This window comes from Protopterus annectens, chromosome 11.part0, assembly GCF_019279795.1.
Source record: "Protopterus annectens isolate FY-2018-M chromosome 11.part0, PAN1.0, whole genome shotgun sequence".
In the NCBI taxonomy this organism is placed as follows: domain Eukaryota; kingdom Metazoa; phylum Chordata; order Ceratodontiformes; family Protopteridae; genus Protopterus; species Protopterus annectens.
This window is the reverse complement of record NC_056745.1, coordinates 1073694713-1073720100: the sequence shown is the minus strand read 5'-3', so window position 1 is coordinate 1073720100 and position 25388 is coordinate 1073694713. Positions and strand designations below refer to the sequence as shown.

General features: G+C 43.3%; 1 protein-coding gene across 1 annotated transcript in view; it reads left to right on the top strand.

Moving 5' to 3' along the window:
- Positions 1-25388, top strand: part of CCHR11.PART0H12orf29 (chromosome chr11.part0 C12orf29 homolog) — a 386566-nt gene that overhangs the window by 165170 nt on the left and 196008 nt on the right. Inside the window, exon 5 of the mRNA XM_044088426.1 lies at positions 14933-15130. Within this exon, the coding sequence (XP_043944361.1) occupies positions 14933-15130 (198 nt within the window). The remainder of the gene's footprint in view (positions 1-14932; positions 15131-25388) is intronic.

The window sequence follows — 25388 nt, the reverse complement described above, 5'->3', positions numbered from 1 at the left end:
GGCCTAGGCAGGTATGACCCTAGCCCTGAGTAGCATCCTGCCTTCGCCCAGAATGATAAAACAGTATAAGGACAAAATGATTGACTTCAACAACTGGCTAAACTTCTGGTGTCATTCAAAGGGGATTCAGTATCTGTTTTCCTGGGATGACATGCTCAACAAACCACAATGCTTTACCAGAGATGGTCTGCACCTGTCACCCCTGGGATTCAGGTTAGTGGCAAAAGTTCTTGCCACCCCTACAGTGCCTTTTTTAGGCAAGGTTCAAAGGACAAAACCACCACCATAACAGATACAAGCATGCAAAATCTGAAGGTACTGCTACTCAATGCTAGAAGTTTAAACCTCAAAATGCACTCTCTCGAGGCACTCCTAAAAATGGAGAACATCGATATCTGTGCAGTAACTGAGACGTGGTTCAAGGCTCCCGAGAACATCCCTGCAATACCAGGCTACAACTCTTACCACACTTTTCGGCCACCAAACCAAGACCGAAACACTAAAGGTGGAGGAGTGTCCATATTCACCAAGGATATTCACACCTCCAGGCTAGTTGCCCAACACAATGATCTGAAATTCTCCAGGTGCAACTAACACTAGGTAAGACTACAATCCAAATTGTAGCTTGCTACAGATCCCCCACTATGCCCCAAGATTCTCACTACACCTTTCCAAACATACTGGAAAATATTAAGATACAACCAAACACCCTAATACTGGGTGATTTCAACTACCCTGCCATTAACTGAGAAAACTACTCGGGTACCAACACCTTTTCCCAATGGTTCTTGGAATTCATAAATTCCAGTGCCCTGGGTCAAGTAATCCATTGGTCCACCAGGGGCTCCAATATCCTAGACCTGGTCATTACCAACATGGGAGATAGATGCTCCACACCAGTGGTCACCCCCTCATTGGTCAGGTCTGACCATAAGCTAATCACCCTTGACATTCACCACCCCCACCGCCCAGCAAGGAAACCTTTGTAAAAAACTTCTCCAAATCCAACTTCATGCTACTCAAGTCAGAAGTGACAAACTTCATGACACCCATGCAGACGGGAGCTGAAAGTTCGATTACTGAATCCCACACTAAGGCACTGTACCAGCACATCCACTCGTACATGAATTGTGCCATCCCAAATAAAACTAAGATGCTGTCTTCTAAAAAAAAGGAAACCAATCTGATGGTCCCCTGCCATAAACAAACTATACAACAGAAAGAAGAAACTGTTGCAGAAAAGAGGAGAATCCCAGAATGCAAAAAACTCCCTTACCAGCCTCAGTAAGAAGCTGAGATCCCTCATAAAATCCTCCAAAGCAAGTTACGAAAATAAAATTGCTAAAGATTCCAAAGACAACCACAAGACATTCTATAGTTATGTCAAGAATCTAAATGGCAATGCTCAGATCTGCCCTGAGCTACAACAGAATGGCATTAAATATACTGATCCCAAGGATATTGCCAGTATTCTGGTAGATCGATTTAGTGCCAACTTCACCCCCCTCTCACCCTCTAAAGGGCCCATCTCAATAACAAAAGATTGCCAAATTCCGGTAATCATGGCCACACAGGTAGAAACCGCATTCTCCAAAGCTAAGAATACAGCATCCATGGGACCAGATGACATCGCAGCTGTGTACTACAGAAACTACAAAATGAACTGGCACCTCACTTAAGTGTCATGTTTAATCATAGCCTCACCTGGGGTTTTGTGCCCACTGAGTGGCGCACAGCTACAGTTCTCCCACTCCACAAAGGGGGATCCACCATGGATCCTGGAAACTACCGTCCCATCAGTCTGATGAGCCTGATCTGCAAGGACATGGAATGCATTATCATGGAACTTATAAACAAAGACATTGGCAACCTTCAAACACTGGACCCCACTCATTTTGGGTTCGTGAAGGGCCAATCTTGTCTCCTGAACCTGATTGACTGCTTCAAATTAGTCTCTAGAACTGTGGATGAGGGTAAGGAGGTCCACACAGCCTATATGGACCTCACCAAGGCCTTTGACACCATTCCCCACTCTGGAATCATAGATAAACTTACTAAGCTGGGCATAAATCCCTACATCACTCGATGGGTTGCCAACTGGCTTACTGACAGAGCCCAGACTGTAAAAGTAGCCGACTCCAAATCCAGCTCCAGACAGGTGATAAGTGGAATATGTCAGGGTTCAGTCCTGGGACCACTCTTGTTTAGCATCTACTTCTCTGAAGTACAGGCCAACACTAAGGGACTCTGGCTAACAAAGTTCGCAGATGACTGCAAGCTGGGAGCCATTATTGAATCCCCAATGATGTGGATAGTCTACAAAAGGGCCTTACAGAAACAGATGCTGGGTGCCAGAGCCATGGGCTCAAGCTTAATGCCAAGAAATGTATAGTTATCCCCTTTGGGAAACACTATGTACCCATTAATTACCACATAAGTGGCAGTACACTAAACACAGAGAGTGTGATGAGAGACTAAGGGACACAGGTGGACAGTGGTCTCACCTTCGATAACCACATCGCCACAATGGTCAGGAAATGCTTTTATGTGGCACACCTCATCACTAAGGGCTTGTCATCCAGAAAAAGGAGGTCATTGTCCTACTGTACTCATCCCTCATTAGACCCATTATAGAGTACAACACCCCGTTTTGTATGTACCTCACAAGACATCTGCAACAGCTGGAAAGGCCACAGAAATATCTCACTAAAAGAATCACAGGCCTAAAGCAGATGCCCTATGCTGACTGTCTAAAAAATCCAGCTATACTCTGTGGCATATCGTCTATTCAGAGGTGGTCTCTCCTTAACATACAAGGCCATGTCAAACCCTAAGCTGTTGGACATGCTCCACTTAAAGAAATCCAAATCCCTCAGAGGCACACGCTCCAGGGATCTAAACCTTGCCATCACAATGAACAAAACATGCTGGAGGGATAGGTTCCTGACCACCTAGACTCCCCATACTCTGGAATAGACTACCCATACATGTCAATCAGAACGCCTCCTTGGCCATCTTCAAAAGGAACCTTGACAATTGAATGGGAGATAGGAAATTCACCTCTGGGATCACGTCAGTTGCCCTGCTAGACAGGTGTCCAGGGAAGAAATATCCAGGGAATTGTTATGGCTAGGCTTGTATAGGCCCTAGGGCCGATAGCCTAGTACCAACCTATAAACCTATGTATCCTTGGGATGCTTCCCTCGGACATCACTCCAGACCCTCCTCTGTTTCCTCTTCCATCAGGTCCTCTCAGAGCCTGTTTGAGAATGAGTTGGACAGATTGATGAGGAAGTTTCTCCATATGCAGATCCAGATGGGGGTCATCCCAGCTCTGTCCCCTACAGGATCTGCGAGCAGAGCTTCCCCCAGCAGAATAGTTTATTCTTCTCTGATCCAGTCTGCCATTTTTGAGCTCCCAGATTTTGTCGGTCACTTGGACTAGTTTGTCGGGTGTGATGGTCTTTACCTCTTCGAGCCTGACTGCTTCCTTGACTCGCTGTCTTCCGACAGTGTCTTGGAGTCAAAGCCTCAACGTCGAGTCCAGGGGTCACTTCGACTTCAAAGTTCTTGGAGCTGTTGCTTCCCTTCAGTGCCTCGGCATTTGACAGCTCAGCACTGACTCTCCCTCCCCCTTGGAGAGGAGGTCTGCGGGTAACCAGGGATGGTCTGTCCCTGATTCTTCAGGGCAGTGGAGAGTTCCTTGGGGACTCCAGGAGTCTTTCAGCCTTCAAGCTGGTGAAAAGGGTCCTCTGTGCTCCTAGGAGACCTCCAGCTCCTACAGTATCTGATCCACCTCTTCCCTTCCTGAGCTCTGCGTCAGAGCTCTCTTCTGACACCAGGGCATCTGGCTCATTAGGGCCACTAGACTCTTCCACTTGAGGAATCCTAGACTTCTGGCACCTACCATGGAGCACCCCACCAAGGAGGCTCAGGTCCCTTAGATCTCCATCCGACGTCTCCTTTGGAGACAGTTTAGACATTCTCCACTAGAGAGGTGGCTGATCGGCCCCAAACCCCACCCCGGATGAGTCACTGTTTTTGGAGCCCTTCGGGACTGGCCTGTCTGCATCACAGGTGTTCCCCCATGCAGAAACTCTAGTGCACCTGGTGTCTGCAAGGGCATGGAAGGAACCAGATGCTGCAGAGCCAATTCCTGAAAGAGCAGCTAAAATTCTTAGTGCTCACCAGGATAGACCCCACTGGATGAGTGGCATTCCAATAGATGCTGTGGTAGTTGCGGCAGCCACCAAGAAAAACCTTGCCCAGGAAAGCTATATTGCCCATCCCCCAGGGAGTCTAAAGCTATGGACAGATTTGGAAAAAGGCTCTGCGCTTCTTCCATTTTCACCCTAAGAGCATTGAATTACCTTTCCCACTTTACGAGGCTACAGAGTGACATGGTTAAGGAGCTCTGGCTCTGCTCCTGAACCCTTGATGGCAGAGGTACGGCGTTCCTTTAACTCGTGTATGGCCACTCTGCAGTCCATTTCCAACATGTCCATGAGGCTCATCTCTCATGCATCATGCCTGGATGCAGCTGTGTGATTTCACAGAGCCCTTCAAGGCATCTTATGTCAATGCCCCCTTTAACGGATGCTCCCTGTTTGGACTGACTATTCAAGAGGCACTTTGCCACACCAAGAAAGATGGAAAGACCCAGTCTGTCTTCAGAATTCATTTCTCTACTCCGCAAAGCTCCTTCTCCAGGAATTAGCTCTGGGGAAAGAAGTTATGTTTTTGAAAATCCTAAGGCCCTTTCCAGGATGCTCAGGGAGATTTTTTCCCCAGGTGCAGAGGGGGGAATAATTCAAGTTGTAGACACCACCCTCATGGCAGTGGAGGTCTGCTGAATCAGGGTTCTCGGGATTCTCCTTGGGAGAAGTCCTTGCAGCATCCCTGAAGCATTGCCTGACCCTCTATCTCTGGAGGCAGCCGGGGGACTTTGCTGCTTGCATCTAAAAGCCTGGATAGCCATCATGAATGACCGTTGGGGCAAGGAATCATATCTAGAGGTTACTCCATTCCCTTTTCAAATCTCCCCAAGCCAAAACAGCACCTCCCCGATGTTCCATCCAATCAGAGGGAGGAAACAGCTTTTGAAGTTGCTTTTTAGTTCAAATGAAAACGGGATCTTAGGCCCATACTGGACCTAACTTACCTTAATACGTCGGTGAAATACAGGAAGTTTAGGATGGTTACAGTTCAGTTTATTCTTCTCTTCCTTTAGAAGGATGACTGGATGTGCTTCATAGACCTGAAGGATGTGTACTATCCTATCAAAATGAATAGATGCTCCAAAAGATACCTCTGGTTCAGGCAGGGAGCCAGTGATTACCAATTTTATGTGCTTCCATTTGGTCTCACCACAGCCCCCAGGGTGTTCACCAAATACATGAAAACAGTTGCAGCTCACCTCATACTGCAGGGATTCCACGTGTTTCCTTACTTGGGCGACTAGCTCCTAGATGCACCATCCAGGCATCTACTAATTCAGGCCAGGGACTTTCTCTTGCAACTAGCCCCAACCTTTAGGGTCACTGTAAATCTTCAGAAGTCGCTGTTGCAACCTCTGCAAATGATAGATTTTATAGGAGCCTGATAGGCCAAGGTTTTGTCTGTATCCAGTCTTCCACCGGGCAGTATATTTTCATTAAGAACACATATCAGGCAAATGCTAGGGGTTCCAGTTCCTCCAGCAAATCTTGTTCAAAGGGTTCTGGGTTCTATGACTACAACAGTACCTTTACTACTGACAGCTCACTTATGTATAAGAGTTCTACAGTGGATGTTGTCAGTCTAATGGTCCTTTATGCACCATCCCCTCAATCATCCTATAAGACTGTCTCAAGTGTGCAGAAACTCTCTTTTGCGGTGGCTTCATGATCCAGAATTGTCTCAGGGCTGACCGTTCATTTTTCCCACCTCCGTCGCCACATTGATCATGGCCACCTCCCAGATGTGGTGGGGTGTCATTACCTGGGACGAACATTTCAAGGCACATGGACTTCCCAGGAGACCAATCTGCATATCAGTGTCCTAGAGATGAGAGCGATGCTTTTAGTGTTGCAAGTGCTTCACTCTCTTCTTCCTCCAGGGGCAATTGGCAATCAAGGTCAAACCAGGTTTCACCCCCTTTGTCGAGAAGCAATGAGAGTGTGGCAGTGGGCTGCCTCTGCCAACTGCTTTCTAGCTGCAATGCACATTCTGGAAGAGCACAACATACTGGCAGACAGGCTCAGCAGAGTACTATTAATGCCTCACAAGTGGTCTCTGAACCAGTCAGTGACAGGATTTTCCTCAAATGGAATCATCCATGCTGCAACCTCTTCTTTTCTTCCTTCAACAACAAGTGCAGCAGGTACTTTGCACTGATCCCTTCACCGGGACAGTCACCAAGAGATGCTTAGTCCATACTTGGCCCCCTGGTCTACTTTATGCATTTCCACCTGTTCCTCTGATTCCCAAATTTCTTCAGAAAGCATGCAGGTTGAAGCACAAAGTGATCTTCATTGCTCCCTTTTGGCCTCAACAAGTTTGGTTCACCTTCCTGTGGTCTCATCTGATTTGCGGTTCACCTTTCTGTGGTCTCATCTGATTTGCCCTCCATTGATGCTGGAACCTTGTCCAGATCTTGTTTCACTCCTCAGGGCAATTCCTTCCGGATCGTCACAACTTTGAAACTAACTGCTTGGTTTCCCCAATTCCGATGATGGCTAGACAATCCAGGGTTTCTTCCCCACTCCAAAAAGATTCTGATTGCCTACTGTAAATCTTCTCCAGAAAAATTTATAAAAGTAAGTGGAAAAGGTTTTGCATTTGGGCCTAGCAGCATCACATTGACCTGTTTACGGTGCCCATTTTGGCAGTCTTGGACTTCCTAGCTGGTCTGTTCCATTCGGGGACCAGTTTTTCTACTGTTAATGTTCAGTTGGCAGCCACTTCTAATTTTCATAGTGAAGAAAATGCTGCATCTTTAGCTTCTTCTAGGCTTTGCAAAGCTTTTCTTAGGGGTGAGTTTCTTCTTCGGGCCCCTATCAAAGATCCTACCCCTCTATGGGATCTTATATTGGTTTTCCAACCGCTGACCTTACCTCCCTTTGAACCCGCTGCTAAGACAAGGTTAAAAATTTTGTCCTGGAAAACAACATTGTTAGTAGCAATTACTTCTGCCAAAAGGGTCTCAGAGCTTCAAGCCTCATATTCCAACCGCCCATCTTATTTTCCATAAAAACAGAGTTACGTTATGTATTAATCTCTCTTTCTTACTGAAGGTTGCATCAGTAAATACCATTAATCAGTCCATTAACCTCACTGTGTTTTTCCTGAATTTTCAAAATAAGGGTGAATATATGCTGCACCTCTGAGACGTTCATAGAAAATTGAGCTTCTACCTGGATAGGACAAAATCTTTCAGAAAATCTGATCAACTGTTTGTGGCTTTCTCAGATTCCAAAAAAGGGAAAGCTGTTGTCGAAGCTGCTATTGCTCGATGGTTAAGGGATTGTATTTCTCATATTTATTCATTGAACAATGTTCCTGTACCTAGACCAGTCAGAGCTCATTCCACGAGATCCATAGCCACGTCCTAGGCCTTTTGTTCCAGAGTTTCCTTGGAGGATATTTGTGCAGCTGCTTCATGGGCAAGTACTCGCACCTTTATTTCACATTACAAACTTGATATCATCTGCAGGAACAGGGCAGCTTTTAGCTGTGCAGTATTCCAGAATATCCATCCATGAGGCCACCCAGATGTATGTAGCTGGGGACTCTGCCCCACAGGTTTGAAGACTGAACAGACAACATCAGATAAAGAAGTTATGTGCTCACCATAATGTTCCATCTGTATTGTCTGCTTCAGTCTTCATCAACCTTTCCTCCCTCCTTCCCCCTTCCTTATATCTGAAGGACCTGATGGATAATACTGGGAACCTTCATTCCTGTTTTGAGCTCCTGAGCATTCTTTTAAGCTTGCTTGTTTAAATGCATTTTTTCTCTTCTGGGAGAATTGGCAGCAAACTCGATCTGAGGTATCTGGGAGGAGCAAGGCAGTATGGGTAGGGTGGGAAGAGATCTAGCTTGGAATCCTTAGCTCATTAACAACTGAGTCTGTTCCGAGGTCTGAACCAAGACCCACAGGTTTGATGAAGACTGAAGCAGACAACACAGATGGAACATTATGGTGAACACATAACTTCTATTTACTGTTGGTGAAGTAGCACTGAAAGAACTGTGTCAAGTGTGACCTGTGTAAAATTCTGGAAAACTTTGCTGTAGAGTGGTACATTGTAATTCTTATTTGAGAGTGACTGACGATGGTCAAACTCCAAAGCAGCAGAGTTCATCTTCCATATTTTCTTTATAACTGGTTATTTTGTTGTTGTTGTTGTTATTGTTATTATTATTTACTAGTACTACTACTACTATTGGAGACAGCAGTATAGACCACTGAATTGAGGGAGGATTTGGCTTAATTGTTGACGTCTTACCAAAAGACCATAGTCCTTAAATTGCGTAAAATCTGCAGTTGTTGTTTTAACAAAAATGCAGCAGAGGTATGAAATGTCACAGACAGTACAGAATGAGTTTTTCTTTTCTTTTTTTTTCCTGTAGAAGTGTAGCAAACCTTTGTAAAGTTAAAAAGACCGTAATAAATTAATATTTCCTAGTGTTGCCTCATTCAAGTACATCCTTCTGGAGTTTTTTCAGGTCATTGAGTCTTTTGAAATCAAGACAGCAGTTGATCCAATCTCTTTTGCTTTCTTTTTGGATTGTCAGGTAGATTTTCATCAAACTTAGGAACAGAGAAAAAAATATTTACACCTACTGCAGATGGTGTAAAAAGTGAACCATATGTCTTGAGCTGTAAAGCCTTGAGCTGTTCTAAACAAGTGTCAAATCTTGGTTTATCTTTTGGAGTAAAAGATTTGCTGAAGGTTTGATGAAGGTAGTTTATTATGTAGCAATGAAAATAGCAGCTTGCAGTGGAGGTAGTCATACAACTGTAACTGTTAACTAATCCAACAAGATCCAAACAAGTCGAGTATTACTGAATCTGTCTCAAATGACAGTGCGGATGAACTGAACCAAACTGAAGCTTTGTAGCTGAAGATTGCAAACTCCGTACTCAAGACTTTTGTAGCTCTGAAGACAAAATTAGGCTGTCCTTTTCAGGTCTAAACTCTGAACTTGTCTTTTGCTGCAGCTGTAAAACTAAAACAGACCACGATTTTCTATAATTTCTACTCGAAACCTATGATCTGATGAACTTCTGAACTCCTGGACATCTGAACTGATGTGATTTCTTTCTTGAAAGTATCTCTCTTAATACAAAACCTTGTAAATTTTTTACTCCATTTTACACACCTCCTTAACCATGCTTCCCAAACATTGTACCATCTGAGTAAGATATTGCAAGTGCCTGCCTCCAACCTGTTTATGCAGTTTTGTACACCCTTAGCACCTCTGATCCTTATCAGTGCTTTGGCCTGAAGGTTCTTTCACTGAGCTCATTTGTATCCTTAACAGAAACATTCCTTTCTACTGAAACTGCATGTAAAATGTGAAATGTAAAATGAAGATATAAACCTGTTTTAATAAGCCGCATTTCTAGGTGAATGCGAAATGAATATTGTATTTATGTACAATTTATTCTGATAACTATGTGAGAACTGATCTTGCAGATCAGAAGAGGAACAGTCTGTCGCCCAGAATCAGTGAGTTCTTATCTGTAAATTCATCCTGTTTGTATTTTTCAGCTGCTAAAAATGAGTGAAACTGTATACAATCTGTAACCTTTTAATAAAGATGCAGCAGTATTAAGTGTGAAAAGTTGTATAAAGCCTGCATTTTTTCCACCAAAAATACAGCAAAGATGTGCTGTACCAGAAAATGGTGTGAATCACAAAGAAGTAAGTGGAAAAATTAGCTGACAAAGGGGTTACCCTATTATAGAAAATCTGCCCCATTGGCAAAAGATGTTTACCCATATGAAGTTAATGGCAATTATTTTGGTGCTTCTAGGTTGAGGTACAGTAACTTGAAAAAGTGTGCAGTTGATTTTGAAAATGTTTCTTATTAAGGACAAAGAAGAAATTGGTGGCAGCTTAACTTTTCTAGTCTGCCAGAAGATGATTGACCTGGTGGTTCAGACATTCAACTGTGGGAGGGAGAAGCAGTGCACAAAATGTTTGTTTTAAAGGTTGGGCGCTGGGCTGGCAACTTGACACTGTAAAACTGCACTGCCAATCATGAGCGGACAGGTGATCCGCTGTGGCGACCCCTAACCAGGAAAAGCCGAAAGAAGAAGAAGAATGTGTTTGTAAGAAGTGCCTGAAATTGTATGGTCATTGATTTTTATGTTAACTGGGTGCAGCAGAATTCATCTGCATATGTAGCCCAATATATGTGTACATCAGTACAGAGTGCTACTGCCACCTTTTGCACAAATCCATGAAATTCTGAACACCCTAGTGGAGAAGCAAGTTTAAAACTAAGTCAACAGTTGCTCTTATTTCACTGGGCCATGATTCAGTTAGGGCTTTACTTTTCCTAGGGTTGAATTTCATAGCCATTGACACTGTAGACTTGTTCTGGACTATAATCCTGTATCATCAAAACAAGTAGGAATTAGGTTTCACCTGTGCGAGAAAAACATTTACCTGATTCCCTAAACTAGTCTACAGATTTCAATATTTTCTTGTACAAAACCATGTTCTGATGCTGAAGCCAGGGGAAATTGAGTTTCAGGAATGATATATCAGACTAGCACTTTTGAAGAACATGTCTAAGAGAGGTAATCTACAATTTAAAACCACTGAAGAATACTGGTGACAAACTGTCTCACAAAAGGGTATTGGTTCAACAATAAGCTAAATTATCTGGGGTATTTACTGTAATAGGTTGACATTCACCCAGAAAGTAGAAGAATAGAGGTCATTTAGCATATCAGCCCTCCAGAAACCGTGATATAGCGCTGCATAGATTTCTGAGCATCTGTAGTTAACTCTGGGCAGTTTATTTAGGGATTATACAGAGGTGGCATGTCTCCCAGTTAAGCTGCTAAAAGGCAAAATCGTGGGTATGGAAAAAGAGCAACTCAAATCTGCAAATACTTTAAAGGATAACACGAATCAACCTCCATGCCTAGCATTTCCTTAGTAAAGATCACATGAGTCTTGGTCGGATAGCAGTAGTGGATAATAAAACAACAAACTCAGAAGTACATGAACATATATGAACCGTACGTATTGCTAGTCCTTCATTTGTACCACAATCTATTTAAATTTTAAGGGTTCTGTTCTGTATTATTTCCAGTTTGTTAATTATGGATGTTCATTTGAATTATAAATAGAAATTTATTAAGCAGTAAAAAATAGTAGCTTATGACTACTAACCACCCAACACACCAGGCAAGGAAGCACTGCTAAAATCAGTCCTTCCAAGAGGCAAAATTCTGTTAGTAAAAGTTATGTCTGTCTAAAGGCCAATAAGCATAAACCGTTATAAACTTCCATTCCATCTTGGCGTGAAGAGCCATGTACAGGGTTGTTATTCCTACTGCGGCATATAAGTATTCCTTGGCAGGATTGACTAGTATAGGGCACTCAAATAACGTTATCCGATGTAGATATTTTTTTTAAGATCTGTAAGCACTGTGGCTATTCAAACATTCTATAATACCCTAGTGTGTATATCTTTTGGATGTGCTTGTCTCTTTAGTGCACCTACTTGTGTAGACAGCAAGAATAGCATGCAGAATTTCTTTGAATGAATTGGCCTCCTCGGGTGGGCTGGCCAACCATCCTAGTCATCAGCTAGTGTTTACTGTGTGAACCCCCACCCCCACTCCTACCTGGTCAGTAGGATTCGTTTATTAAATTATTTGGATTTGAACCACCTGCAGTAGACTGGTCATTGCTGTCTTATATACCAGATACAAGTTCAGTGTTCGATGTAGTCACTAACCAATACTTTCAGTAAATTTGCAGCAAGTGGGCAGTTTAGCATTAGAGCAAACAAGACACTATGATTTAACAAATACATTGGAAAATTACCATCTGAAAGAAAACCAACATGGAAAGCACACAAAAATGGGAGGCAAACATCACCAGAATATGTGTTATCTTCTGTTAGAAACGTGTCCCTATTATGTTGTTTCTTGATAAGATAGAATACTGTAATGCATTTCAGGTAAATAATATCAGGACTCCAGAAAGTTTCTGGGAAGGTATTAAATAGCCTTCTGGGAGAAAGATAAAGAAATAGGGATGAGACATTTGGCTTTAAATTGTCCCTTGGAGACAGCTGACAAGTTTGAGTATTACTTTTCCAGAAATACATATTTTATTGAGCTGTTTTACTTGGCTTGAAGCTAATTTGCATTTCTGCTCTTGCAGCTGTTGCTTTAGTGAACCAAATTTTAACAAACGGGGTAGTTTAGCATATATGAATAACTTCCTGCCAGAATAGCATTCCCATTTAACTACGCCTTGGAAGGAAAAGGCATAAATGTGTTTTCTTAAACATATCTAAACAAAGTCAGATCTTTCCAGTGCCAGAGGAGACTAGTAGCAAATGGTGGAGAATTATCGAGCCAAAAGCATCCTTAGTGTTTTGTTAAAGTTCTTGAAAAGTTGTACATTAACAAATTACTGTGTATTCAGTTGACTGTGATACATCGACACAAATGGAACATGGTTTGAGGCTGGGACACGGCACAAACATGTCACCTTCCTGACGTCATGCTTGTATAGCGGCATTTTCTTTTATTCATCAAACATCTTTCAAATGTTTGATCTCAGTCTGCTCATCTTAAAGATATGGGCTGTAGCCATCTTATAATAAAATGGTTTAAGAGTTACCTGTTTTAGCATACTTAAACGTATTCCTGGCCAGTTGTAGTGTCCAAAAAGTTCTTTGCTGATAAAGACATTATCACAGGGTTCTGTACTGAGTCTCGTATCATTTGCAGTACTTGTACACAAAAATGAAACAAGATACAGACAAATTTAAAGTAGTACATCAAGTGGTTGAGCCTGCTCTGCTCAGTTCAGACATTAACACACTTCATAAAACGTGCGAGTAGAATTCAGTATAGTGACACTGATTCTGTTGCAGTAGGTCACTAATAAGAATAAAAGTAAAATGATGTGCTTTGGTGTGTAACCTCTTTGAAATCTGAGTAAAAGCAGCTGTGGAAAATATTTCATTATGAATATTGATCATAATTAAAGTTTGGCAACCATCTAGCTATACTAGATGAAGAATCCAATTTAAAACTTGGAGCCTGGTATGGAATAAAGCACCAACTTATGTCAGAAACAAGGTGCTGAGTTGTGCAGGTTGTCTGGATTCCCAAGTTACTGTATGGGAGTATTGGTTATGGGAGACATCAGGAAGAATGCATTTGGGAAACCAAACATGGCTGAGAATAAGATAGCAAGCTGCGTAGCAGGTATGCCACCAGACACACATCTATGTATTACCGTAAGGAATTTAGAGATGACAAGCAAAAACATAATCCTGTAGTAACCGCTCACCTTTTTTCATAGGCTGTTGCATGAAAACTGTCAGTAGGACCTAACAAACATAGTAACGTGGCCCCAGTCTCTACACGAGTTTTGAGGTCTTCAGCAAAACATATGCGTAAATATTGAAAAAAACAAATGGCACCATAGTTGAAGACTGATCACTAACCCACATTTCTTTTTAATTGAAGTGTCCTTCTACCTACAGAACAAAGTTTAGAAAGCCACAATGAGTTTAACAAGACTTCAAAATAACACTGTAAAAGTCACAGCCTTACACTTTTCCTATACAGTACAACGTAACTTGACACTAGTTTAGGTTAGTGTAATTAGTACACAGATTGCTGTTTTTAAAGGACTGTGGTGTTTAATCAGAGTCTGTGAAGTCTGCATGCCCCCACCCATTTGTGTGAGATTTTGCTGGATGCTAGAGTTTCCTACCACATCCCAAAGACATTAGCTTAGGTAAACTGATATGTATGTATGTTCATATATGTATGTGTATGTATGAATTTGTGCATGTGTATCTTTCTTGTGTCTTGTATGAGGGACTGGCATTTCATCCAAGATTGGTTCTGTGTGTTGTGTCTGTTACTTGCCAGGGTAGGCTGTGGCTTCCCACTTACCATGTGTGTTGATAGATTGCTTGATATGTAGATACAGCTATATAATATATATGTTAATGCAAGTAGTGGAAAATGAATGGATGAGATTGTCTTGTGGTTTGCAAATACAAATCATGGAATCAAATAAAATAACTACTAGGTACTGTGACTGGTTTTGCTTAGGACTGTATCAAAATATAGTGTGTTAGAATTGTTATAACTCATTGTTTAGTTAGGTTGACCTTATTAGTGTTTCATGTCTGTAGACGAATATCACAAGTTTTTAGTTGTAATGTAAATATTGTGTAAGTTGTGCAGATACTAAATCATATGCACTCAGAAATTTGCACTGTTTCTGAACTTTTGTAATTTACAATGATTGTTTCTTTTTCAGTGTAGTTTTCTGCAAATATAAAATGCTTCTGATTTAACAATTGGTTTATTTTTATATTCACTGGGAGCTTTATTTCCAGGGTTGTATTGTCTCTCTAAACTATATGCGACTGTGAAGCTGTATAAACCTCTGGTCTTCCTTCAGAAACAGAGAATGGAACCACATGGTTAGCATACTCTAAATAAACTACTTTGTTCTTGCTAGCTAGTATTTATGTACTTTAGACCCGAGGGTTTTAAATCTTGCCTAATAATTTTAAATTAAACATGTAGCAGCACTATTCGCTATGCACTTGTTTTGTCTAGTTGTGAATGTGTGTGCTAACAATATATGTAAACAGTAGTTCTGTGTGTTTAATAGTTTATATCAAAAAGTGTACTTGGCATTTTTCACTTATTTTTTAGGCTGGGTTCCTGTAGAAAAATACAGCAAGCAGTATTGCTGGCATTCTTCTGTGGTAGACTACGAAGCAGAGGTTGCACTAGTTCTGAGACCTGAATCAAGTGAGCAGAATCTTCTAGAAATCACCATTGTGCCACTGTCTGATCTTCTAGAGCAAACCGTGGAACTTATTGGCACAAATGTTAATGCAAATCCATATTGTAAGTACATTGATTTGAAAATTGTTTTTTGAGCAGAATGGTAATGACAAAAGTTAGATCAAAGGATTATAATGGCTCTTCTTGTTGGGTTTATCCTTTTTAATACTCGTTATTCTGCATCTTTTTATGGAAGTTTCCTCATTTAGACGTGGATGCACAGCCATGATGGTTGTTTGCTGTGATGTCAATCATTGATCACATAAGTGTGCTCAATCTACTGCATCATTCAGTTCTGTTTTGCTTCTCAGACACTTCGACTGTAGATCCTTGCTATCACTGAAAAACCACTGTGTTTGCTTACTGTTTGGTTAGTTTCTGATTTATTTCCGAATTTGAGAAGAATAGCAGAAGTAGGCTTCTAGTCAGATTGGTGAGAGAGTTGTTGTCAGTGCCCAGTTTGTGAGCCAAAGTTTCACCTTCAATTTCTTTGAGGATTGGATTGGGGCTATGCCTCCTAGAGACAGGGAGAACAAGGGCACACTGTCAGTAGCTTCTTGAATTTGTCAGGGTTAGGGATCATCCTTAATGGGATGGTCATTCATTTCCATTCTGGGCTTCCATCTCTGTGAGGGACTTGAGAAAGGAGCATCCCATAGATGTTCATCGTGTTTCACTGTTGCAGTCCTAACCAATGGGTTATCCGGCTCCCGGTAGCCCTCGATCGGCCAGAATACCAAAGGTAAGTAAAAATGGCGTCGGCTGTCGTCGGTTGTAAAGGATGTCAGGGTGTCCGATACAAAAGGAGGCAGCTGACGTCACTTCCTCAGTCTTCCTTGCCGCGTTGCCCGAAGCAGAAGCATTTCTTGCACGAGTGTCGGTCGGCAGTTTACCTTTTGTGTTTCCGACTTTGAAGTTGAAGTCAACTACAGCTAAGTGCCCCGTTGGGGATCCTCTTTTATTGCCTTAACAAATGTTAGAAAAGGTTAATCATTGTCTTACCAGTGGAAAATTCCCCATAGAGATTTTAATTCCTATTGTATTATTTGTTTAGGCCTTGATCACAATGTTCCTAATTGTTATCTTTGTGCTTCCTTTAATCTGTGTACTATTCGTCGTTGGACTAAGTTTTTAGCTAAGCATTTTGAAGTTTGGCCTAAGTTTGTAGGTATGGCGTCCGCTGGTCTTCAGGCTTTGGATATCCCCAAGAAGCGTAAGGATAAGGATCACGACAGGCTTCTGAAGGTTGTCCTCAGATGATGTTAGGTTGGTCGTCGGTCATGCGGTGGTCAGTGATGCGCCTTTGCAGCCCGCATATTTTCAACAACAAGCCTCGGTTGAAACCATTTGAGGCCCCCAGGCCTTTGGCGTTCATTTTGCCTTCTGACCTTCTGACTGTTGCCTCTTCAGCTGGATCTGGAGCTGCGAAGCTGACTTTGGTGTCCGAGACCTCAGTTATTCATTCAGACAGCAAGCTCATACCGACGACTTCTGCTGCAACTTCAGTAGTTGCCAGGCCTCCCGAGTCCTTTAGACTTGCAGGTAAAACTTCCAGTCGTAAGCCTGTGAAGAAGCAGGCTCCAGTTTCCTCTTGTTCCCCTCATTCTCAAATGGTTAAAATGGCTGATGACCTTTTGACTCTTATTAGGAGCTCACAGCCTCCCCCTTCAAAAAGGGGTAGGGATGTCTCTCCTGAGGCTTTGTCCTTTTCAGGTTCGGATACTTCTAGTATTTCTATGGATGAAGAAGTAGTTTCTCAAACTTTCTCTCCTTTTGAGGATTCGGACACAGAGGAGTCCATCCCTTCTCCTTTTCCTCCAGAAGATTTCTCTTTTGGTGATACTTTAAATACTCTCAAGGAACATTTTAAATGGGAAAGTCAGGTCAGGTTTACCCCCTTTCTAAGAAAAGGATTAGGGAGTTTTTGGATTTGCCTCAGCATATGCCTTTGACTATTCCTCCTGTGTTAGAAGTGGTTGATGTGTTTCTGGAAAATTCCTTGACCCCAAATTCGGTTCCTCCTGCTCCCAGGAAACCTGACAGGTAATATAGAGCTCCTGATTCTCATTTGTTTCTTTTCAGGAATCCTTTGGCTGATCCAGATGTTATTTCTCAAGACCCTAAAGGAGTTAAGGCCACTGTTACTAAAAATCCTGTTCCTTCTGACAGGGAATCCAGGAACCTAGATAGGTGGGGTAAAAAAGGTTTATACCTCTGCCACTCTTGCTGTTAGATCTACTAATTGTCTTTTTCATATGCTGAAGTACCAGCAGCACACTTTGGAAGATATTAAATCTAGGACAGCAGGTGTGCCTCAGTTGGCGGAGAGTACGGATATGCAGGATTTGCTGAATTCTGCCAGTCTAGTCAATAAGCATTCTTTACATTGTGGCTTTGACATTCTAGAAGCCTCCTGTAGGGCTACAGCTACAGGCTCTGTTATTAGAAGGCATGCTTGGCTCAGGGAGCAGCCCCTACCAGAGCCTGTTAAGGCTAAGCTTTTAGATGTACCTTTGCATAAGGACAGTCTTTTTGGCAGCAAAGCAGAGGAAGTGCTCAAGAAGATGGAAGACGAAGCCAAGTCTATGCAGACAGTTAGACTTTCTGCAAGTTTAGCCTCCTCGCTTTAGCAGGAATTACCCTTCTAAGAGTTGGACATTCCCTGATACTAGTAGATAGAGACGTTCTAGGACTAGAGGTTACAAATCTTCTAGGAGGCAGGGGGCTACCCCTCAAAGGTCTAAGCATTGGTAGGCTTCCTCTTCCAAGGCGGGATGTCCTAAACCTGCATCTCAGTCTAAACATTCTCAATTACTCTGTCCAACTTCTGCCTGTTCTTGCCTGCCTGGAGAATCCTTTAGGGGGAAGTTTGGCTCTGTTTGCAAATGTTTGGGCCACCATCACGGACGACAAATGGGTACTCAGAACTGTATCCCTAGGGTGCAAGTTTTCTTTCCACTCCTTTCCGGTACCCGAAGGATTCCTGGACGCTCCTTCAAACCAAAGGGCAGAAGTAGAAAAGCAAATTTTGTCTCTGTTACATCTGGGAGCAATATAATCAGTTCCTGATCAACAGGTAGGCCAGGCATTCTATTCCAGACACTTCCTAGTTCCAAAAAAAGAAGGCACCTGGCATCCTGTCCTGGATCTATCCATCCTGAACACTTTCTTGATAATTCCAAAGTTCAGATTGCTCACTCTGTATCAGTTATTGCCAGTGTTAGAAAAGGATTCCTGGCTGGTAACATTGGATCTCAAAGTAGCTTATCTGCACATCCCTATCAGGGAAAGTTGCAGGCAATACCTTCGTTTCAGGGTGGGCAAGCAACATTATTAATTCTCTGCACTGCCCTTTGGCTTATCTACTGCTCCCAGAGTTTTCACAAAGTGCCTGACTCCAGTCACTGCTTTTTGCAGGCAAAAGAAAATTCAGATTTATCCATACTTGGACGACTGTCTAATTCAAGCAAATTCTCAGGAACAGCTGCTAAAGGATCTAGAATTTGTAAAGACTCTTCTCTCTTCCCTGGGTTACACTCTCAAAATGGAAAAATCAAAAATGGCACCATCCAAAGAGGTTACATTACTGGGAACGAGACTGAACACAGCTGCCCAGATGATATATCTCACCCAGGAGAAGCAGACAACTCTTTCAATTTACTTCAAGGATTTGGCAAGCTTGTCCCAGCTCCCTGCAAGGAAATACCTGCAAGCTCTGGGATTCATGGCCGCTTGCATTCTCATGATTCCATATGCAAAACTGCATATGAGGAAATTGCAGTAGTACCTCAAGAACACTTGGTGTCAACACACACAGGACCTGGATGTGATAATTCCTCTGCTTCCATGTCTATGGACAGAGTTTCTTTGGTTGGCGACAGCCTGTCTGCAGAACAAAGGCATGCCTTTTCGCCCACCCTCGGCCACTCAAGTTCTTACCACAGGCGCATCGGACTACGCATGAGGAGCTCACCTGGATGGCAGATGCATACAGGGAAGTTGGAATGCCCAGCAGATGAACCTGCACATAAATTTAAAGGAGTTGATGGCAGTCCAGCAGGCTTTACTAGTTTTCATGCGTCTTCTTTCTCCAAGGATCCTTCTTGTCAGGCCAGACAACACCACAGTCATGTGGTACATCAACAAGCAAGGGGGACTCATTCTTACCTCCTGTGCAGACAGAGCATGAGTCTTTGATCCATAGCAGCATCCCTGGGCCTGCATCTCCCAGCACAGTTTCTTCCAGGAAGGATCACTGTTTTGGCAGACCAGTTGAGCAGACAGACCCTGGATCCTCACGAGTGGCAACTGAACAGAGCAGTTTTTCAAAGCATCATTCAACATTGGGGCACTCCTCAAGTGGATCTCTTCTCCTCTCCAGACAACCATCTTCTACCTCTTTTTTGCACCAGACAACATCACAGCAGAGCCTGGAGAGTGGATTCTCTGTCTTTCCCTTGGACGCTGCTGTTAGTGTATGCCCTCCCTCCTCTTCCTCTTCTTCCCAGAGTATTATTGAAGATCAGGGACGACCGACCAAGGACTATTCTCATAGCTCCGGACTGGCCCAGGCAGCATTGGTATCCACTGTTTTGCAGCCTCTCCCAATTTCCTCCTTGGCATCTTCCTCTGAAGCCAGATCTTTTGGTTCAGGAAGGGGAAACGTTCTACATCCTCATCTTCAGTCTCTCCATTTGGCAGCTTGGCTCATTGTGTGACTCCATCCTATACGTCTTCCCTGTCCCAGCAGGTGGTTGATGTGCTGAAGGAGTCCAGGAGGCCTAGCTCTAGGAAGTCTTATGCTGGCAAATGGGAAAGATTATCTCTTTGGTTTCAGGCTAGAGGGGATTCTTCTTCTCAGCCTACCCTTCCTCTGATCCTGAAATACCTGGCTGATTTGCTTTGGGGTGGTCTTTCTTTTTCCTCTATCAAGATCCATGCTTCAGCCATTTCTGCTCATTGTTCTTTTGAACAACCTATTTTCTCTCATCCTCTGATGGAAAAGTTTCTCGGAGGTGCTTAGAACTTAAAACCTCCTAGAAGGATGCCTACTCCAGCCTGGGATCTTAATTTTGTTCTAGAGAAACTCACTCTTCCTCCTTTTGAGCCAGCTGCCACTGCAGATTTAAGTTTCTCTCATGGAAGACTGCCTTCCTCTTGGCTATAACTTCAGCAAGGAGGGTTTCAGAGGTGCAGGCTTTGATGGCTGTGGAGCCTTTTCGTATTTTCCATGCAGATAGGGTCTCTCTAAGAACCAACCCCTCCTTTATGCCTAAGGTGGTTTCTAGCCTGACTCTTAATCAGTCCATACACCTTCCTATCTTTTTTCCTAATCCTCGAAATAGAGGTGAGAGAATCCTACATTCTCTTGATGTGCATAGACAGCTCAGGTTTTACCTGGACAGGACTAAAGACCTTTGGAAATCAGCTCAGCTGTTGGTCAGTTTTGCCCCTGGAGCCCAGAGCAAAGCTATTTCTAAGCAAACCATTTCTAAATGGATTGCTCATTGTATTACTTTTTGTTATTCCTTTCATGGCAAGGTTCCTCCTCAAGGGGTTAGGACCCATTCAACTAGCGCAGCTTCCACTTCTTCAGCCTTTTTAAGGGGTATCCCTACTAAAGACATTTTGAAAGCTGCCACATGGTCTTCTGTTCACACTTTCACAAAGCATTATAATTTGCCTTTGTTTTCGAAGGCCAGGGCAGGGTTTGCCACTGCTGTTCTGAAGGGCATTATCTCCGATCTTTGATTCTGTTGGTTCCTGTTCCCTTTTCTCTGGGCTTTGGTAATCAACTCATTGGTTAGGACTGCAACAATGAAACATGATGAACATAGTACAGTTGTGTACACTTACCATAAATGTAGATGTTCGAGTGTATTCACTGTTGCAGTCCTGCTTTCCCTCCCTCCTTCCACCTTTTTTCTCTTTTCCCAAGGTACAGGCTCCATTTAGTTTAAGCCTTGTTTTCTGGGGGCTTCTGACTGTTATGGCAAGAAAGACTGAGGAAGTGACGTCTGCTGCCTCCTTTTGTATCGGACGCCCTGATGTCCTTTACATCTGACGACAGCCGACATCATTTTTACTTACCTTTGGTATTCTGGCTGATCAAGGGCTACCAGGAGCTGGATAACCCATTGGTTAGGACTGCAACAGTGAATACACTCGAACATCTACATTTATGGTAAGTGTACACAACTGTACTTTCCCAAGCTGTGAGTACTTCCCAGAGTATTCAGACTGCTGTTCCCCCACCGGCTCAAATTGGTCTTGGTACTGTCCAGGTCGATGATGGAGAATAGCCCCTTGTTTCATCCAGTGACTGAGCAGGGTGCTTAGGGTTGATGGGACTTCTCTATGGGCCTTCTTCCGAACTGGCTTAACTGATGTTCCTGGCAGATGAAGAGTCATAGAGTGAACCTTTGTCATACCCCGAGAACAAGATTGCAGGCATTTGTTCAGCTGCTGGTGGGAGCTAGGATCTTGGTTGTGTAATTTCACCTATAAGGCTCTGCTGGACATCAGTTCATGGACTAGCTTAGACCTTTTCTTCTTACAAATGGGCTTCACGCAGCCTGACTACCTGTATACTATGGTACAGTATGGCTTCCTCCTCCCACACTTTGTTCCAAAGGGTGGCCCTGTTGGGGGAAGGGGGTGCTTCATTTCTGTGATTCACAAAGGTACGGAATTCTAGAATTATCCCAACTGATCCAACTGATCTTCTGTAACAAGGTTTTGTGGTGCACAACTTTTTGTGTGTATATAGACACAGGCTGGGCTTGGGGTTCTTCATCACTGGGTTCGTTTTTGATTTTCATCAGGAATCTGCATTTGTTAATATCTCAGAAGCCTAAAGCATCCTTAATCTGATGCATTCCTGGCTAGGGATGACAGCTTTATAAAGCCTTCAGGCTAACTTTTTTATAGTCTCTAGCTCTTCTCTTATTGGGAGGCAGTGTTGTCCAAGAAGGGAGACAGGACAGTCAAGATGCATTTCCTTGTTGCTCCAGGGTATAATCCTTAATTTCTAGATCCTTCATGTACAAGTTCCATGCTTTCTGGTTAAGGCAGCTCTAACTGCATTTGAAGCGCTCCTTGAATTTGGAATCGGAGAGGACGTTGATTCACTTTGGCTACTACCTGCTGCTGCAATCTTATCTCTGCCATTGTTTGGTGGGTACTGCGACTACCTTAACAAGAGTGTCAGACTTAGCTATGTGTCTGTGGTGTTTGGATCATTGGTGTGTGGATCACCAATGATTATTTCCCCTCCCAGTGGGGAATGACCTGGGCAGCCACCTATTTAATGCATCTTTTGAGGCATGGGCTTCAGTCCATGCTTGATCCCTTAATTTTTACTAGATGGGTCCCCCTCCATCTTCTGGAAGTGAGTTTCTTTCACTGAGTAAGCACATTTCTAGAAAAAAGCAAGAGGATCCAATATACTTGATATGCTCAGGATCAGTAGTGCCTCACTTATCCCTGATCATGGACCAGCAGGACACTGTTAAGGATTTCTGACCACTTCTCCCTGTCGTATCCTTCTGACCAATTCCCCCTGTTGTATCCCAAATATCTAAAGGGACAAGACACTTTTCTTAGTCTTCTATGCAGTAGAACTATCCCCTGTAGAGTATAGCAGAAAGAGGGGGTGTTCTTATGTCACCCCCTTATCTGTCAGTTTTGTTTTTCCCATTTCTGTGCAGGGTCCCACAGGGGAACTGTGGAGCATAGTCATACTTCCTTATCTGGTGTGGTAGGGGAGGCCATTCCTTGGAAATGTAAGGGTCTTCTTCTGTGTCCCCACAACCTCGGCCTTCCTCATATTCATTCATTTGGACCTTGTACACTGTTCTCATTCTTGGGGGTGGGGAAAGAGTCCCTGGGATACGTGCCTGCCTTTCCTGGGCAGAGACGAAGGTTATATACTTTGTAATCTGTCTCTATCTCAGTCTCAGGATGGTCTGTCGAGATGTGAGGGGGTTGTGATGGTTTAAACTTCAGAGGCATTCCAGGTTTGACCACTGGCCCAGATCTAATAGGAGAACCCTCAGCCCCTGCAGTCCTTCTCTGGGTACTGGGTACAGGTTGCCTGCAGTGGTATTCCTGGTATTGGGGGATTTCAGCTGCATTCCCTGGGTTCCACGGTAGCAGTTTATTAGGATGAGGTTCTTCTGGCTGTGTATCTCCAGTCCCATCTAATCACCCATTCTAAGTTGGGTCCCATTCATTCACCTTCAGGCTATCCTTAACTAGTCTCCAGTCTATTTGTCCATAGATAGTTATTAGGCTTGCATCCCAGGAGACCATTGATGAGCCTAAGCCCAGTTTCAGGTGGATTCCTGAGAGTTGTACAGTAGGAAAATGGAGGCTGAAGGAATCAAACATTTGACTACATGAAGAAGCTCAACTGCTCAAAACCCTAATCCTGTCCACTAACTGTCTTCATCCTTTGCACTAAGTTCCAAATAAGATGCGCCTAATTTGGGTAGATGTTAGTGTGCTGTTGGACTGGGCCCCTGCTGGTTGATTTGCTATCATGTATTTCAGTAGACTGAGACTTTTGGGAGGAAAGTAGCTAGCTGTTTCAGTGTTCCAAACCTTCAGTGCTGTGTGTGAGATTGAGTGAGAGGTTTTACAGGGTTCCTGCAGAACCTAAGGCATGCCTCCTCCCATGGCTTAACTTTCCACTGTAGTGGTGGTGGTGGTGGAGCATGGTACATTGGGGAGGATATCATGTTGCTTGAGATCTCCCTTAGTCTTGAGTCCTGGGGGGGGTATGTAGACTGTGTCTTGGGCATTCTTAAATGGGGAATCCTGATCTGTTGGAACTTTCCCTTCTCTACCTGGCAGTTTTTTCTTTAGTCTGTACTCTAGTAGGAGAGGGGTTGATGTCCCTTGTACTTTGGTTTCTGGTTTTTGTTCCACACAGCAGTTCTTTTTCCTTTGAATGAGATTTTTTATTTGGTCTCTATAGGCTGCTTATACCTCACTTCCACCTCTAGTTTTCATTTGGAGGGAAATGTGTCATCCCTTGAGCTAATTCACGGTGATGTCTCGGGGTGAGTCACCACAGAGGCTTTCCTGCCCATTATGGGAGAAAGCATGACTCTCCATATGCTTTTCTCTGAGGAAGCGATAATCTCAAAGGCTATGTGGTAGTCAGTCCCTTCTTAGAAGTTCTTATTGCCTCCACTCATTGGTTTACTTTCTCCCTCTCACTGTGCTCCTAGTGGACCAGTCCCAGAGTAATCAATACCGCGAAATACTTTTCCTGCTCCGCAAGTTAATACTTCATAGCAAGGTTGTGGCCGAAGTACAGCGCTTTGTATTTGTGCTGAGCCTGAACTGCCACCGATCTGTCCAACCAATCAACTTGTTTACATCTTTGCTTAGACTTTTGTGATTTCATGTAGCTCTGCAGGGTTTTGTATTATCAGCAAAGAGACTGATTCTGTTCCCTTTGTTCCCTCAGATGTATCTAAAATAAACCACTGAAGACTGGAGAAAGAACCAGTCCTGTAGCACTCAACTAGTCAACGTTAATAATTATTCCTGACATCATTACTTAAAACACAACCTTGTCTATCTTTGTATTCAGCCTTTCACTACTGCTTTTCTTAGTCTTGGTCCTAACCTCCACTTCATCATTTTTTTCTCTTAGCTGCTAGTGTCGTAGGCCTTGCTGAAGTATAGGTAGACATTGTCTACTGGTACTCCTTTGTCAAGCTCATATGTAACCAAGTCTTAAAACTGGATTGCAGTTGAGCCAGCACTGTGAAGTAGAAGGATAAAGCCCTAACTACAGCCCAGGTGACCCAGGTTTGATTACAGGCTCGGGTGTCTGAGGAACTGGCAGGGAGGGATGGGCATGCCTATCCCAGGAGTGAGGGACAGTAACCTCTGCACTCCCTGAGGAGAGACTTGGTCCATGAAAAGGGGAATAGCCCTCGGACAATTCGAGAATGGAAGTAGAGAGGGAAGAGACAAATGAGTAGGTCATACCATAAAAAATATCCCCCCCCCCCCCCCAAGTAGAAGCAGTTTGCTGTCAAGACCCCCCAGGATATCCTTGGGTTCCACACCAGCCATAGCACCCCCCCCCCCCAAAAAAAAGTCTGCATTAGTTTGAGGGATGAATTAGGAAGAGCTGGTAGATGGATAGGAGCACTGGAGTAGCGACTAGAAAGTATGAAGTAACAAGGATATATTTTTTGAGGGATGAATTAGGAAGAGCTGGTAGATGGATAGGAGCACTGGAGTAGCGACTAGAAAGTATGAAGTAACAAGGATATATTTTACATCACATAATTGACTA